This window comes from Triticum dicoccoides, chromosome 5B (assembly GCF_002162155.2).
Source record: "Triticum dicoccoides isolate Atlit2015 ecotype Zavitan chromosome 5B, WEW_v2.0, whole genome shotgun sequence".
Lineage (NCBI taxonomy): Eukaryota > Viridiplantae > Streptophyta > Magnoliopsida > Poales > Poaceae > Triticum > Triticum dicoccoides.
In genome coordinates, this window is record NC_041389.1 from 565645897 (window position 1) to 565663405 (window position 17509).

General features: G+C 43.7%; 2 protein-coding genes and 1 non-coding gene across 5 annotated transcripts; all 3 read right to left on the reverse strand.

The window, feature by feature from the left end:
- Positions 1-1038: 1038 nt before the first annotated feature.
- TRNAP-CGG lies at positions 1039-1110 on the reverse strand. Its single transcript has one exon. It is a non-coding gene; the product is annotated as a tRNA-Pro (tRNA).
- A 1436-nt stretch (positions 1111-2546) lies between these two features.
- Positions 2547-3823, reverse strand: LOC119306170 (phytosulfokine receptor 2-like). Its single transcript, XM_037582469.1, has one exon. The coding sequence runs from the start codon at positions 3800-3802 to the stop codon at positions 2690-2692; it is 1113 nt and encodes a 370-aa protein (XP_037438366.1). The 5' UTR covers positions 3803-3823; the 3' UTR covers positions 2547-2689.
- Positions 3824-12257: 8434 nt separating this feature from the next.
- On the reverse strand, positions 12258-16766 carry LOC119311649 (serine/threonine-protein kinase AFC1-like). Of its 3 annotated transcripts, XM_037587311.1 has the most exons (12): positions 16585-16766; positions 15552-15741; positions 14919-14945; positions 14612-14765; positions 14425-14473; positions 14220-14334; positions 13829-13920; positions 13524-13659; positions 13368-13432; positions 13185-13282; positions 12976-13078; positions 12258-12777 (listed from the first exon to the last, which is right to left on the reverse strand). In XM_037587311.1, the coding sequence occupies exons 1-12, from the start codon at positions 16675-16677 to the stop codon at positions 12625-12627; spliced, it is 1275 nt and encodes a 424-aa protein (XP_037443208.1). In that variant the 5' UTR covers positions 16678-16766; the 3' UTR covers positions 12258-12624. The 3 variants fall into 3 exon arrangements, with proteins under 3 accessions (XP_037443208.1, XP_037443209.1, XP_037443210.1); XM_037587312.1 differs by lacking the exon at positions 15552-15741 and having other exon boundaries at positions 16585-16710; XM_037587313.1 differs by lacking the exons at positions 14220-14334; positions 14425-14473; positions 14919-14945; positions 15552-15741; positions 16585-16766 and having other exon boundaries at positions 14612-14746.
- Positions 16767-17509: the final 743 nt, after the last annotated feature.

Genomic DNA, 17509 nt, shown 5'->3' on the forward strand with positions numbered 1-17509 from the left:
AAAACTGCATACAACCAGTAGTAAGGGAAAGAGACAGTTGCAAACGTCCTCGCCAAACCAGGCTTTGAAGACCGCAATAGTCACTCGCCGCTAGAAACGATATCTAGTAACCAATGATGAAATGTTAGTTCGAGCATCACCCCACACAATGCAGACTTGCAATCCTTCACGCCCAATCCAAAGGGTTGGGGAAACCGTACCTGATGTATACTGTCTCTTGAGCAAGCAATACACATGATTCATTGCATTGGTCAATCATGTTTGTGGTTCTTGAGATGGCTACGTCAAAATTAATCATTTTTGGTTCTGATGTACTCTCCGCGTGGTAGCTGAATTTGCATAAGGCAAAAAGGTTAACAGTTAAAACTAATCACAAAATTAAAGGCGGACCTGAGATGGCTCATTGATGACCTAAAGTGCATGGATCACCATTGTACCTTTTGTGGTAGTATTGAGAAAATATTATATTGATCCATAGGAATTAAGGTCAGCCATTCCTTGTTACCACAACTAGAGTTGACATGATCTCTAGTCGCTTTTGTACCTAAAATGTGGTTTGGAAATTAGTCTATGAGGTGCTACCTTCTATCAGATCACCAAATTATTGGGTAAAGTAAACTAAGAATGGATAATAAAAACATTAATTAAAAGAAATAATCTGTTATGCATGCAAAACATGTGGCCGAAGGATTCCTGAACATCGCCGAAAGCTTTTCTCCTTGATCGTTATATGAGTGTACGGTGGCACACTTAGAGAGAGAGGAACAACAAAAATTCAATTTCAAGGCAGAGAGCTTTATGGTGAATTGGTGATATATGGTCGCATTTGTGAGGAGTTGCAAACTTGGCTTCTTGCTGGCATCAAAGAGGTTTTAGTGGATGACATCGATGTTACATGGCCCTATCCCCCTTTTCTCTTTGTTTTCTTTCCATATTTGTACTATATATAATTCACCTGGAAAAAGAAAAAAAAAAGGCACCGCTTCTGCATTCGGTCAAATTTAGTTGGGCCAACAACGACGGCACAAAAAAAAAAGAGGGGTGTTCCGAGAATCGAACTCGGGACCTCTCGCACCCGAAGCGAGAATCATACCACTAGACCAAACACCCTGTTTGATTACGTAGCCAATCTAAATTCTTAAATCCACACAGCTAATTAGGTGCTATTGGGCTCCTCTTTTTTTCTTTTTCTTTTTTTTTCGATGCTATTCTACTTCCGTTGATGAGCTGCCACGAAAATAGTGACTAGCTATTAGGCGCTTGTTGTAGGGCAGATGGAAACCCAAGTAAGAGGGACAAGAGGGATTGACACAAGCTCGGCAAAAGGAAATGCGTGAGCCGGATGCGCGTACGGCACTCCAACCATGCTAATCGACGTACGCCGGGTTGGCATGGTAGCTATCGATCTCGCGCGAGATGCCCTACTTGCTACAGCGAAAATAATTAGTGGGGGAGCGATCGAAAACTCAGAGCTGATCCTCAACTCATCTATCCCAGGGTATAGTAAGTTTCCCCCGCAAGAAAAAAGGTGTAAATAGTAAATTCAGATAAAATAATAAAAAGTTATTACAAAATCTGATGTTTGTACTTCAAACATGCTCGACTCTTCAAGGGAAGGCGCGTGCAAATTTTCATGGGAGGAGCTTTGTAATAAAACGAAATCGGAGCTCCAAAATGTCCAAAGCTGCAAAGAAATGTCAAACTCCTACTTTCTTTCTGAGCCCCTCCAAACTCATGCCGCCAAGAAATTTTGCAAGCACCTACACAAGAGTCAAGCATCTTAGAAGTCCGAAACGTTCAGATATACTCCCTCTGTAGTGATCTAAACACTCTTATATTAGTTTACGGAGGGAGTACTTTTTAAAACTCTAATTATTTGTCTCAAATTTACTTTTCACGAGCTGGACTGTTGGAACAGATGCAAGTGGGCATTGAGACGCAGGGGTAACATGGGTTTGCTGGGTTGGTGCGGAGGACATCCAACATTATTTATTTAACCGTCGTGGCGCACAATAGGTATGGAGGGAGCTAGGCCTACGAGAAACTATTAGGCATACTGTTATGCAGGATAGATCAGGTTCGGTCACAAATGGAAAATATTAGAGGCCATATGTGGTCGGCACCATCCATCACTACTATTGCTTGCTTGCGCCCGCCTGTGAGTGAATGAAGGCGTGGAGGATGGATTTTGCCGTACGGCCTCCTCTTGAGATTTACATCTCCCTTCGGTCCCCTCCCGACACTTCTTAAGAGATCTTAAGCTAGCTTACACCAACTAATTCTACCAAGCCGTCTTACTAATTAACAAGCCCGCATGGTTTTGTAGCAAAGTAGTAATAACCCAGGGAAGAGGACGTGTGTAAGTAAAGTACCCTGTGAGATGACTCAGGGGCATGTAGACGGAATGGACACATCTCCTTTTCCTTTTACGTACGTACCCACATACATACATACATACATAAATACATACATACATACATACATACATACATACATAAGTTTTGGATATGTCATACAAGCTAGTATTAAAACTCCTGATACATCAGTTTTGCCCTGAATACATGAGTCTCATTATTTAAAATATTAGAGGCCATATGTGGTCGGCAACATACTTATGCTATGAGTACATCTTCTGTCAACATGGACGGACGGATGCTGCAGCGCATACTTATGCTATGAGTCATTAACCTCAGGTTACGACTTTGTTGTGCCCGGTTACGAAATGGTTCTTACCGGACACGGTATTGTGGCTCCCCGATACAACATTGTTGCTCCCAGATACGATATTTTTGCTCCCACCTACGTCATTGTGGGTCCCGGATACAATATTGTGCTTCCCAATCACGACATGGTGGCTCCCTGACGCGGCATGGTTGCTCCCAGATACGACATGGTTATCCCCAGTTACGACATGGTTATTACCATATACGACCTGGTAGCTCCCGGATACGGCGTTGTTATTCCCAATTATGATAGTGTTGTCGTTCCCGGCCACAACATTGTTGCTCCCAGATCTGACAACGTTGTTGGTCCCAGCTATGACATTTGGCGCATGCTTAAGTTGTCGGTGAAGTGTGCTTCTTCCGCTACGCTTCAGATACAATGACATGTTAGTGAAACTGATACCTGGTGAACATCCAGAGGTGTTGAGGCCCTTAGAACTCTTGGGTACCTCGCCAGCCAATGTATTGTTGGAGAGATCCAAGTAGCAAAGGTGGTCGAGCCTACCAATCCACGACGGGATGGTGCCGACCAGTTGGTTGCGGGACAAGTCAAGCACCTCCATATTCTTGCATTGAGACAACCATTCAGGAACCCTGCCCTTGAGAGCACAATCACCAAGATCGAGCACCACGAGGCTCTTGAACCCAGCAATAATGCCATCATCGGGTAGCTCCTCGCCGCCGAAATTCTTGGTGAGAATCAGCGTGGTGAGGTTCTGGCACCCACGCAGCATGGTGAGCGCCCCTGAGATGTTGTGCAAGCTGTTGTAGCCGAGGTCGAGTTCCTCCAGCCGCGCGAGCCCCGCGAGGGAGGCTCCTGGGATGGGCCCCACGAGGCCGCGCCCAGGGAGGCGCAACGACGTGACGCGGCCGTTGGCGCCGTCACAACCCACGCCATCCCAGCCGCAGCACATGGCGCCGGACCACGCAGCGCGAAGGAGAACGGCCCCCCTGCTAAGGTTCCCGGCGAAGCCCCGCAGTGCGTGTAAGTCGTCGGGGTGGCACGAGGTGGCGCGTGCCTCGGGCAAGAGACCCGCCAAGAAGAGGAGCAGCAGGCAGCATTTCACCATGGGATTCATTCAGCTCTAGTGAGTGATTCACAGCCGCTCTTGGTGTACAAACTGCTTGGGTGTTGCATCTATCGTTATTTATAGTTTCTACAACATGTGCGTTGTTGCAAGTAGTAGAGAGTGAGTGGCCACCCCACGAACAAGTAAGTGCCTGCCATTGATTTGATCTGTGACTGTCGACTGGACTGAAATTCGTGGGCGCCAACTCCTCCTCCTCCTCTTCTATCTTTTACTTTACTTCCCATCAATCAAAAAGTGAAAAAAAAACATATACTTTACTTGTCGACAGAGAGCACCTGGCATTCCTATAGTGCTCATGCTTCTTGTCTTTTTTTTCCTTTTGTCGACACTTGTTTCCACCCACTGGATGTATCTTGTTAAATTTTGTCGAAACATCCAGGGATAAAACACGTTTGAATTCTTACAAATTCCTTGTTGAATGGATGCAATCTCATCTTAATCTTTTCTAATAAAGTGTAAATGTATCTCAATAACTAGTATGCATTCTGTTTGCACACGAACACGTCACCGTGTACCCTCGACGCCGGGGGTGATGCACCGCAGCTCACGTCAAAGGAGACCCGTCCGGAAGCGCGATACGCAAGCAATCCGGCGGGTGCTTTTGAGGACCCAAAACCCCACACGCCCGGGAGGGACCCCGTCAGGGCGCGCGACGGCTATAGGCTGCCCTAGATCTACCTGATCGCCCCTAGGGCCTCGAGGTTCGCCGCCCTGCAATGAAGAAGAACGAACGAAGAACGAGGAAGAAGAAGAACTAGGGTTAAGGAGAAAAGATAAAAGATAAAAGTGGTAGATGATTTGTTTGATTGTGTGTTGTTCAATCGGCCGTCACCCCTTAGGTATATAAGAGGCGGCTGGACTTCCCGTGCAAGGAAAAGGCTTGGATTCATGTTCAAAACCCTAGTCAAATTCGGATTGGTTTTGTCCGAACTTTCCAAAACTGTTCGGTTTAAACTGGTTGCACCTTGCGGGTCTTTTTTGTGGTGGTAAACGATCTCGGATGGAAACGAGCCCAAAAGCAATCTTGACCGTTTCGACGAGACGAACAACTTGTATGTTGAACGTTTTTTGATCAGAGGTCATCTCGAGGTTCAAATTGGTCACGCAAAACAGGCTATCCCTCGCGCTACCCATCAGACAGGGTGTCTGGTGGGGCGCGCCAGTTTTTGCCTCGTGACAGGGCTGTATTCTGATGGCTCTAACTTTTGCATACGAACTCGGATTGGAACGATTTTTATATCAAAATCGATCGTTTCAACGAGACGAAGACAATCCGTGTAGATAATTTTTCCATTTGAGGTCGTTTTGGGGGCTTAATAAGCCAAACTGTACTCTGAATATAAGATCTTAGTACTTTGAGCATAGTTTCGGCCTTCGAGATGAAATCGGACTGCGATGACCCAAACTTCAAAGATGTTCATATCGACAATACAGAACTCTTTCATGAAGATCACTTCTCCATTTGAGGCCACCTTAAATAAGTTATTGACCGTGCCAAAATCTGGTGTCAACACATGCCCCCTGTTTTTCGGCAAAACTTGTGTGCCGAAAAATAACTTGCACGAAGTTTGTTCTAAGCGCGATGTCAACACTCCATCGGCCATTTTGTACATGCTTTGGACGATAAGTATATATCGGCCATTTAGATTAGCAACAAAAGTGAAGCTAATCGAACATATAATGATTTGGTAATACCCTTTCGTGATGTAAGAAATTATATTTTATCCATGGATTAAAATAAGCCCATTGAGGGTAACCAATCATAACTGATGAAGAATTCCATGGCATAGGCATGAACGGCATTGTTGAAGAAAATGGATAATATGTGGACTGAAGAAGTTAAAACCTTCGGCTTGGTCCTTCGTAGCTTTCACTCTTTTCCTTCTTCACCTTTGTCGCACTCCTTGTAAAGGAAGCTCGCACATAATTCTTATTTTGAATATTTCCTTTGGGAACCCATGCCATATTTATCTTTTCAAGTTCTTGTGCACTCAGCTTCTGCAACTCCTTCTTTTGCCAATACGATAAGCCGAGTGGGCATCCCAGCTGCGATTTTGTTTGAAGTAATGGCAATTCTTGTTTTACCTTGTGCACTCTCAACTTCTTCCCTTCAAATTTGGCACTTGATTGACTTGCCTCATTGCCTTTTGTAGCCAATGTCAACACTTTAATTGGCTCTTTTCCATTTGAGATCATATCTGAAGTGACACTCTTACGACCATCTCTTTTTACGCGGTAGATTTGCTCAACCACCTCCTTATTCTTCCTTGTGCACCAGACCGATTCTTTATGATTGAAACGGTCTTTGACGCGTGATTGTTTAAATATTAATCTCCTTGGAGCTGCATAGTATTGGTGAGATGGTTTAGAATAAGATGGAGAATGTGCCCTTGTATCATACATGTCCCATGATGAATATGTATCTATATGAGCATAGGGAGGCATCCACGGCATTGGCATTGGCGGTCCAAAATAAGGATATGAATATGTTGCATTAAAATTATCACTTTGCCAATACCAATCCTCATATTTGCGCCTTGGGGGTGATCTTGGTCTCTTTGCATGATTTGGCCGATAAGCATTCTTCTCTTCACTCTTCTTTTGATATTTATCCAATAGTTCAGCGAAGGTGATTTTTGATCTCTTATACTTGCGCTTATTTCGGCCTTTGTTTCCTTTGGTTGTGCTTGCACCAATCATTGGATTTGCTTGTTGCCCCCCCAGTCCTTGGCGTCTCCATTGTAGCTTCGATGGAATTCTCGCCCTCAAAATTATGTTCATTATGCTCTTCAACAACTTCTTTACTTGAGAGCTTGACCCCATCACCTGCAGTTTTTACCTCCTCTTTAAATGTATCGGCTTGAAGCAGCCGATGCAAAAACTTTCTGCCATCGAGACCAATCGGAATAGACTGGTCATCTCTTGGTGTCTCAACAAATTTCAATCGTCCTTTATCAATGGCCGATTTAACTATTTTACGAAACATATTGCAATCCTCAAAATTATGTTTGAACGAATGATGCAACCTACAATACATTCGTCCTTGAATTGATGGCTTGACATGGTGATCAAGAATTCTGATGTAATTATTTTTCAGCAATAAATTAAATATTTGGTCACATATGCTTGAATTGAAGGTAAATTTCTTGCTTTCTAGCCGATCTTGCTGTGTGAATGGCTTTGAAGATAAGCAAATGAATGGTTCAGATTTAGAATCTTCCCATTCGGCTATACATTGTGTTTTCCACTCTATCTCCGGTGTCTTTGGATAAGATATTATATTAGCATCGGATTTCTCAAAAGAAATTAACCTTGGCTTTAAACTTCCGATACAAAAATATTTAGAACACACATGTCTCAATTGAGATAAAGTGCAAGCCAAGTAAGAAATAAGCAAAGCCACCCAACTAGATATGTACTTTAGATAAAGCAACAGGGAAAGCTTTGGCCACAACAATAAGTCATTATCGGTCTTTATAAATGGTGCAATGGGTTGACCGATATAGTCTATAACAATTTTGTTGCTAACAAGTAAATTACTCTTCTTCATTGGTCTTTCAAAATTACTTATGAGAATTTTTCTTATAGAAGCATCGACAATAAAGTTGCGACCAAATTGGAAGATAGGCAAGTCACTTGCTAGACATACCTCTTCAATTACGTTGGGAGAGCATGATGGTTGTATCACTTGAATAATACTTTGTTCCACTTTTGAATGACTCTCCAATGCCTTGGCATCCTCTTTTTCTTTGATAGATTCGGTACACATACTATTTGATTCGGCTTTTTTAATAACCGAAATAACTTTGTTATCCGAATCACCAATCTTTCTTTCTTTGATTCGCAAGGTTGCTTGTTCTTGTCTAAATTCAGCAAACATTGCAACTAGTCTATCTTTAAGCTTTTTTCGACCAATTTCAACCCAATCTTCAGCGGATTGCCCCCCCCCCCCAATACTTTGAGACACTTTCGGCAATGGTGTGTTGCCGAAATTCTGTAATTGTGCAGGGGCAACATGATATGCTACGTTACTAGGTAAAGACACATGCGCTCTGGTAGAATTCTCACTTATTCGGCCATGAGCATGAAGGTGCGGAGCCGAATCACGAATATCTACAATTGCGTATGGTGCCGAAAAATTCGTAGCATGAGGTGTAGCATACGATGTTTGAGGGTAATTGACCGAATAACTAGTAGTGGCATGGCCAATTCCCCTATCCACCGGCACGTTTGGATTAATATACTGCAAGTTATTTGCCGATGAATAAAAAGTTGAAACACTTTGTTGCATACTATTGGAAGTTCCTACATGGGGTGTCTCAACATGATTAACCGAACTCATCATGTTGTTCATCGGCATATAGATTTGTGGAGTTGCCGATGCATGGGAGTTGGGATACATATGTTGCATGTTGCTAAAATTATATGAAGTTGAAGCATGAAGATTATTCTGAATCGGCTGTTGCACATAATTAGATGCATGATTGATAAAACTACGGCTAGCCGATACAATATGCTCATTAGACGATCTAGCAACAACATATGTATTATTTGCATCTACATAAGTGAATTGGGTATTCATGTTACCTTTGTAGATTGCAAACCCTAGATGACGATCTCTTCGTAGCAAGAACGGGCTGGAGACCGTTCAAAGCTTCGTCCCCAGCGGATTCGCCAAAAAGTGTGTTTGCACACGAACACGTCACCGTGTACCCTCGACGCTGGGGGTGATGCACCGCAGCTCACGTCAAAGGAGACCCGTCCGGAAGCGCGGTACGCAAGCAATCCGACGGGTGCTTTTGAGGACCCAAAACCCCACACGCCCGGGAGGGACCCCGTCAGGGCGCGCGACGGCTATGGGCTGCCCTAGGTCGACCTGATCGCCCCTAGGGCCTCGAGGTTCGCCGCCCTGCAATGAAGAAGAACGAACGAAGAACGAGGAAGAAGAAGAACTAGGGTTAAGGAGAAAAGATAAAAGATAAAAGTGGTAGATGATTTGTTCGATTGTGTGTTGTTCAATCGGCCGTCACCCCTTAGGTATATAAGAGGCGGCTGGACTTCCCGTGCAAGGAAAAGGCTTGGATTCACGTCTAAAACCCTAGTCAAATTCGGATTGGTTTTGTCCGAACTTTCCAAAATTGTTCGGTTTAAACTGGTTGCACCTTGCGGGTCTTTTTTGTGGTGGTAAACGATTTCGGATGGAAACGAGCCCAAAAGCAATCTTGACCATTTCGACGAGACGAACAACTTGTATGTTGAACGTTTTTTGATCAGAGGTCATCTCGAGGTTCAAATTGGTTGCGCAAAACAGGCTATCCCTCGCGCTACCCATCAGACAGGGTGTCTGGTGGGGCGCGCCAGTTTTTGCCTCGTGACAGGGCTGTATTCTGATGGCTCTAACTTTTGCATACGAACTCGGATTGGAACGATTTTTATATCAAAATCGATTGTTTCGACGAGACGAAGACAATCCTTGTAGATAATTTTTCCATTTGAGGTCGTCTTGGGGGCTTAATAAGCCAAACTGTACTCTGAATATAAGATCTTAGTACTTTGAGCATAGTTTCGGCCTTCGAGATGAAATCGGACTGCAATGACCCAAACTTCAAAGATGTTCATATCGACAATACAGAACTCTTTCATGAAGATCACTTCTCCATTTGAGGCCATCTTAAATAAGTTATTGACCGTGCCAAAATCTGGTGTCAACACATTCACTGAAACTTGATGCATACTACTCTCTCCGTTCCTAAATATAAGTCTTTCTATAGATTTCAATATGGCCTACATACAGTGGCCGAGCCAGCTCGGCAGGTGAGCCGGGGCAAAGTCCAGGACGCTCCTGCCTGCCGTTGTTTGCCCATGCAAAATGATGCTTGGCTCTCCATTAATTACTACTGATCAAAGGAGAATGCATGGCACAGCCCGGGCAGCTGCCCCGGCTAGCCGGGAGGTGGCTCCGCCACTGCCTACATAGAAAGCAAAACGAGTGAATCTGCACTCTAAACTACGTCTATATACATTCATATGTAGTTTATATTGAAATATTTAAAAAGACTTATATTTGAAAACAGATGGAGTAGTATTAGTGAAAAGAGTTTGTTACCTTTCTAAGGTACTTGGCATGAAGTTTCAGTGGTCCAGCACAGGCCGTCAACACTTAGTAGCGCTCTTCATATTCGCCCTCTCTACTTGCCAAATTGACGGGTTGATTTTACTCTTGGTTTATATCCTTGAGCACTTCTATCAGTTGCAGGCCTGCTCTCTTTTCATACGTGGACAACATGCCAGGATCATATTCTAGAGCCCACGTCATCTACAAATAGCAAACATGATCATTGATCAGTGTTCACCAACCAGGGTCAATCTTTGTAAAGCAGAGTTATTATGAAACTTAAAGAAACATGAAGTGTTGTTCCTTAACACATGACAACCAGGGTCATAGTTGGCTGGCCTTTTACTGGACACCTCCTTTACAGAGAACAGTTTGCAACAATGCTAATAACTAGCTAGCGCTTAAAAAATCCATGGATTCAACCCAACTAAGCTTGAGTGTGTGATTGTTTACCAGTGGTAACCATCTTGACCGTTTTTGGCTGGCTGGTAATAGCATTCGCTTTATTTTGTGGACACAAAAACAACCCTGGCCACACAAAAGCCAGTAGGGAATATGCATTCTTTTTCTTTTCTTTTCTTTTTGAGGGGAGAAATATGCATTCTGTTGGATGGCTTCCATGACTAAACCTGATTTTCAACACCTTTGAACAAAGTCATGGTATAAATAAAGAGAATGAAAGAAAACATCTGAATATGACAACTAAAACATAGTGAAAGTGCAGTTAAACTACTGTGCCGAATTTGGTTCATAGATCACCCGCAAGATTTAGGATTCTCAAACAGAATAAAACCCACAAGATTTATTCAGCACAAACTTTGATCTTTTACCATACCATTTCTAGGGGCGTAAACATACACAGCTTCGACAGTTTGTTCGAATTTTCCCCGAGCTTAAGGAACATACCAGAGTGTGAATACAAGACTCATCTATCTTTTACTTTACTTCCCATCAATCAAAAAAACAGAGAAAAAACATATACTTTACTTGTCGACAGAGAGCACCTGGCCTTCTTGTAGTGCTCATGCTTCTTGTCTTCTTTTTCCTTTTGTCGACACCTGTTTTCTACCCACAGGATGTATCTTGTCAAATTTTATTGAAGCGTCCGGCCATAAAATACGTTTGAACTCTGCTCCACTCATGGTCTTCCTATTTTTTTTGTTGAGAGCCTTGCCAAGATGCTCCCCGCGTCGCCCCCGCTCGTGGACTCGGGCGGGGACGAAACCCTAGCCGTCGGGGCTCTCCCTCCTTCCCTCCCTCCCTCCCTCCGCCGCCGCCGAAGGACGACGCCGGCCTACAGCCGGGGGAGGGGGGGCGACTGAGGTGGCGGGGGCTCCCACCATGGGAATGGTGCGAAGCCCCGCTGCGTGAGGAGGCGCAGCCGATCTGGCCTTGGCGGCGCGGCGGCCGGCTCTGCCTCGGCCGTCGACGGCTGCGAGCGTGCTAGCCTGCCTTGCTTCGGGCTGCGGTGTTGGCTGCATTAGGTGGCGGCAACCGGATCTGCATCAACAGGCCATCTGACCTCGGATTGGCGGCGGTGGCATGGAGGGCCTGGTGGACGTGTTGGCACAATGAGTAGTGTGGCCTCTGGGCAGATCTGATCTAGCCGGTATGGCCTGGTTGCTGCGCGGCGGCTCAGTTCGGTTGTGACCCGCGCACACGATGGTTGATGGAGGTTCGTCGAGCGGATCCCGGTGAAAACCTCGTTCTCAACTTGTTGCCAAGACCGGCGATGGCGGCACTCTTTTGTGGCAATATCTTTTTGAAGGCATCATCGTGGAGAAGGTTCAGACATCTATCTGCTACTTACGGGGAAACCCTAGACATCTATCTGCTACCTCCGAGGAAACCGTAGATCAGTAGAAGTACTGCTCTACTGAAGATGGTAGTCAATCTTTGTTTGCAAAGCAGAGTTATTATGTAACTTAAAGAAACATGAAGTGCTGTTTCTTGAGACATGACAACCAGGGTCGTAGTTGGCTGGCCTTTTACTGGACACCTCCTTTACACATAGCAGTTTGCAACAATGCTAATAACGTAAAAATCCATGGATTCAACCCAACTAAGCTTGATTGTGTGATTGTTTACCAGTGGTAACCATCTTGACCCTTTTTGGTTGGCTGGTAATACCATCCGCTTTATTTTGTGGACACAAAAACTACCCTCACCACAAAAAACAGTAGGAAATATGTAATCTGTTGGATGGCTTCCATGACTAAACCTGTTTTTAACACCTTTGAACAAAGTCATGGTATCATTAAAGAGAGTGAAACAAAACATCTAAATATGGCATCTAAAACATATGGTTCATAGATTAGGATTCTCAAATAGAAAAACCCACAACATTTAGTATTCAGCACAATCTTTGATCTTTACCATGCCATTTCTAGGGGCATAAACATACACATCTTCGACTGTTTGTTCGAATTTGCCCCAGCTTCCGCTGCGAGGGAACATACCAGAGTTTGAATACAAGACAGTGAGACTTTTGAATTCTCTTTCAGCTATAGTACATAAAGCCACAACACACGAAGCCTCTTCTGAACTTTTAACTATGGCTACTGCTCCCTGTCCTGTTATATCCAGGGAGATTCAGATACAACTCTCAAGCTTGCTATTTCCTTGCTGCAAGCCTGCAAACCTCATAGGTTCCTGTCAGTGTTTGTTTGGGTCAGCCGCGGACATTGTTGCTTGGTCATAGCGACCGCCTTTCACGGTGCCTCCTGAAGAAGCGGTGGCTCAGGGCTTCCTGAGCGGTCAGCCTGGCCGAAGGCTCGTATGCCAGGAGGCCCTGCAGCAGCCCGATCAGGTCCCCAGCAGAGTGATCCACATGCTGCATCACCAGGTTCTGCATTGCAGGATTGGATGAAGTGGTTATAAAACAATCTAACAAACTTAAGCAAATACCGTGTCACTGCGGCAGAGAAACAAAAATACATCTTGAATACAAACAAGGAAACTTAGGAGCCACTGGCACTAGATTTCAGGGCGAGAAAAAATTGGAATGCCCCAGAAACTAATAGGGAAGCTCGTCCTGTTTGCATACCTGGAGGCGAGGCAGCTTGAGAACAGCTCTCATGCTCTCTCGTGTCGTTGCACCTTCTGGCCAGTTCAACCTTCCTCTTCTGATGTACTTCTGCGCATGGTGGCTGAATTTACACAAGGCAAAAAGGTCAACCATCAAAACTAATCACATAGGTGGCATTAGATCCTAATGTGGCAATAACACAGGTAGTGGATAATTAATAAACATACTCGGCTCTTTCCAGCATGTGCCGTGGGAGAGGACCTAGAACCCTCTCCATCATCGCCAAGTGCTCCAAGTTTTCATGGGTCTGGAATAATGTCTCGCCCTGTAATACATAAGAGGCCAGTTCAATCATACATGCACATGAACCTTTCCCAAGACAAAGACAGACAAGAGATACAAACACATACCGAGCAAAGCTCAACGAGTATACAACCAATGCTCCATATATCACATGGATAGCTCCACCCGTGCCCTAACACAAGACCAGGGAAAGTCAGCTCCAGTATTTGATAAAACAATCAAAAGTATGTGCCCCTAATAGCCAGTCATGTCCAAATCCATACCCAAAATAACCTCAGGAGCACGGTAGTGCCTAGTAGAGACAATGTAGCTACAGTCTTGATGATCATATGCTGTGCTACCAAAGTCGATTAACTTGATCGCACTTGATTTTGGCACCTTCTTTGAGAATGATCCATCCTAGATTTTAAACATATATACAATTAGGAAAAATAAAGCAGCGTGTTGTATTTAACACAGAACTATACTGAACACGACTTTTATCTGCTTTGAACATGGTGCAAATTTTAAGGGGAAAAAATTCCTGCAACTTAACGGTTATTCGGTATTATGCAGTGGTAATACATACCTTGTTTTCAGCTAATTTAGCATCCTCTGAAGAAACAAGGAGAATGTTCTCTGGTTTTAGATCAGTATGAATTAACTTCAGGCCATGCATAACTGCAATGAGGTAAGATAAATATCAAGATACATGACACGGAAGCATATGAACCAAATTATGAGCACCCAAATACACACAAAAGCAGATAGCCTAAAAATCAGGAATAAAAGAGAAGAGAAAAATGCATGCGGAAACTTCTACTCATTTTTTCCGAAAATGACAGAAAAAACCCAGTCCAAGATATGATATAGAAGAATAAGCGCACAGAGAAAAAGAAAAGCAAACAAATAGAGAATCTTAATAGAAAACAAAGCAAGTACAAAATATATGAGGTTTCAAAGGTACAGTCTCTACACACATGCGACAGATTCCAAAAGTTGCTCTCCAAGCTCACGAACTAGGTCGATTGGAAATGGGCGGTAGGCAGTTTTCCGCAGAAAGTCATACAAGCTTGGGCCAAGCTTCTCGCATACCTGTTGAGTCATTGAAATTTATTGACTAACTGGACCCCAAGTCTAACAGACAAGTTGGGGAAATTCTATGAATCAAGCATATGTACTTACAATACAAATATGGTTACGATAGTCAAACCAGTTCCGTATTTGCACACAGCTGCAAAAACACTCAGGAGTATGTAACTTATTTCTTTAGCAACATGACACAAAAAATAAATACACAATTTAGTCCATCCCGTACTTATTTATTTATTAGCTTCCTTGTGGAGGTAGAAGAGTTAGATGTATAACTTACTGTTTTCCTGTGGCGTCATTTCTTGCGAGCTTCTGCAGCACATCAATCTCTATCATTGCTGCGTCACTGTATTTGTTTACAGCACGAACAATTTTAATAGCTACCATTTCTTTTCTTTCTCTGTCCCAACATTCCAGTACCTGACCAAAAGTACCTAAACAGACAGAGATATTCCAATGTTAATGTAAATATAAAATGGAAGCTAGTTACTAGACAATATCAGGTGGATCTGAGCAACATTGGTGCCACAAGTTCATTAATTTAAGATTTCACAAATCTATACTCGTGACCATAAGAAAATACTAACCTTCGCCCATCTTTCTGTATATTTTATCTGCAAAAATAGTGAGAAGGGGTATGAGAGCAGAGCCTTCTAAGGAGCTCAATAATTTAAGACAATTTGTGCAAATAAAGATAACTAGCATGCACTTTGCAAAAAGACATGTTTGTGTTAACACTAAGACATAACAGTAACATCATCTGGTGCAGCTACAAAATAGGCCAGCATGTAAAACCTTGTAGACTTCAAACAACCCGAAACCAAGGAAATAAGGTCAAATGTAAAAACCCTACACAAGAAAAGGGGAAATCCAAAAACTATTTGAAAATTCGAAGATGGAAAACAAATTTGAGTTAACATGAAACTAATTATATCAACCTGTTTTTTTTTGGTAAAAGAAGTTAAATCATAGATTTTAAGGTACTTGTTGACAGAACATTACATGAGTAACCAAGGAACATAAGGAGGTACCATAAGTCTGCAGAATGGAAAAATTCAACATACAGATACATCTCTAGTTTTCTGTAGTGCAGTTTAACAAATGCTAAAACATTTTTTTATTAAAAAGGGAAAAGGGAAATGGAAAAAAGAAGTTTCCTGCAGGCTAAGGGTCACAAACACAGTCATTATACTCAAATAATGATGGTCAAGTGTAATTACAGCGAGAGGTCAAATTCTCTCCAACAGCAAATACATAATGGCCATCTTTATCGTCTTCTCTCCGAGGAGGGGAAGCATTTCGAGCAACACCCTTTGAGAGCAGAGAGAAGCAAGTATAGTCCGGAGGATGTGACGGCAATACCATGGTGGTCATATCGCCAACTTCTTGCCCACAAAATGTTATCTGAGCCTACACACATCGATCACTCAAGTTTTTCATGCAGAAAAGAGAATATAATACCCATCTGATGTTAATGTTCTCAAGTGGAACACAAAATAAACAAAGCACAGACACAGTAATAAACCTGTAGCATTTATAGCATCATGCAAAAATATCTTACCTGAAAGCACTCATGTTAACAAAGAAAATGACACTTAGTATGCTACACGATATTTGTACGTGTAAATTTGAGCCAGTAATACACTGCCGAATATTCTGAACATGAAATCCATAGTTCTCACTAGATGAAGTGAGGTATGTTAGACGATAATAATGAAGATCCACCCAAGTATTTCACATATATTTTAGGCAGTGAATATAGGTGCATCAAGTTAAACATGAATTGTACTAAATTCAACAACATCATGATAAGCTGAAAGTTCTACGAAATTAAGCACCCGGACTCAAGCAAAGCCTGAGAGAACCACAGACAAAAGAAATTACAGGGGTAATTTGGTCCGACATCCTAATTTGACCGACGATGGCCTGTAACAGCTCTACACAATCGCAGAGCCAACGGTATCTGCAGTTCGATCAATCAATCGCAGCCTAAGCAGGTCTGGCATCAGACACACGACACTCTAAACGTTGGATTCTGCGCCAAAATTCCCGCTAAGCACGCCCCCCGCGAGCTAGATCTAGACGGACCGCGCCTCGTCCAGCTCATGCTACGCCTCGGAACAGAAACAAAAGGCCCTGATCATGCTAGGGCTAACGAAACCGCGGAGGAATTCCGTCGAATCGCGCCCCGAATCCGCGGATCGGGTCAGAGCAGAGCAGAGCATACAGGGGGGAATGGGGGCGTCTGTTTACCTTGGTCGCTGGCGCGACGTCCCAGCCGTGGCGGGCCCGCTTGCGGGGGCGGCCGGCGGGCAGATCGGCCGCGGCGGCGCACCTGGTCGCCATCGGTGCGTTCGAATTGGGGGGATTTGGTGGGAGCACGGGAGGGAGGCGAGGTGGGGGAAACGCGCCAAAGGGGAAAGTGTGAGGCCGGTTGCTATGTAGGGAGGGGGGTGGGTTGGGTTGGGTTGGGTGGGGATCGGATGCTGCCGGGTTTGACTTTTGACCCGGCCAGCGGCGCCAAGATTCGTGCCAGGCCTGAGGTTAGGTACTCCCTCTGTAAATTAATATAAGAGCGTTTATAGATCACTAAAATAGTGATCTAAATACTCTTATATTAGTTTACGGAGTGGGTACTTACTACAGGGTTGGGAATTTTTGTAAACCTGGTTTTGATGGAATTTGCAACGTTTAGTTGTTTTTCTCAGTAAAGGGTTGCACAAACTATATCAGGCACATACGAAACCGAACTGAGGGTTTATACAAGTTTTCATTTGATGTGACTCCCTTCTTTTTCTAAATATAAGATCTTTTAGAGATTTCAATATTCACTCAGTTTGCTCCGTATGTAATCTATGTTAAAATCTCTAAGGGCAAGTCCAACGCGAGCGCTAAGCAAGGGGCGCCAGGGATTAAATCCTAGTAGTTTTGGCAGTTTCCATATTTTTCCCGGTTTGTTTTTTGGCATCGATGCCCAGCGAGGAGTCGGACACTTGAAAAAAAAGTATAAAATCCAGCTCCTAGCGACCAGGCGCTTGTGCTATGCAGTAAATCTTTATTTTATTTATCTTAAGCGCCTCAACTAGCGTCTGTGCATTGTAGATGCCCCTAACCAGGCTTATATTTAGAAACGAAGGGGGCACATTCGACGTGCCATATTGTGGGTTGAACTTGCTTT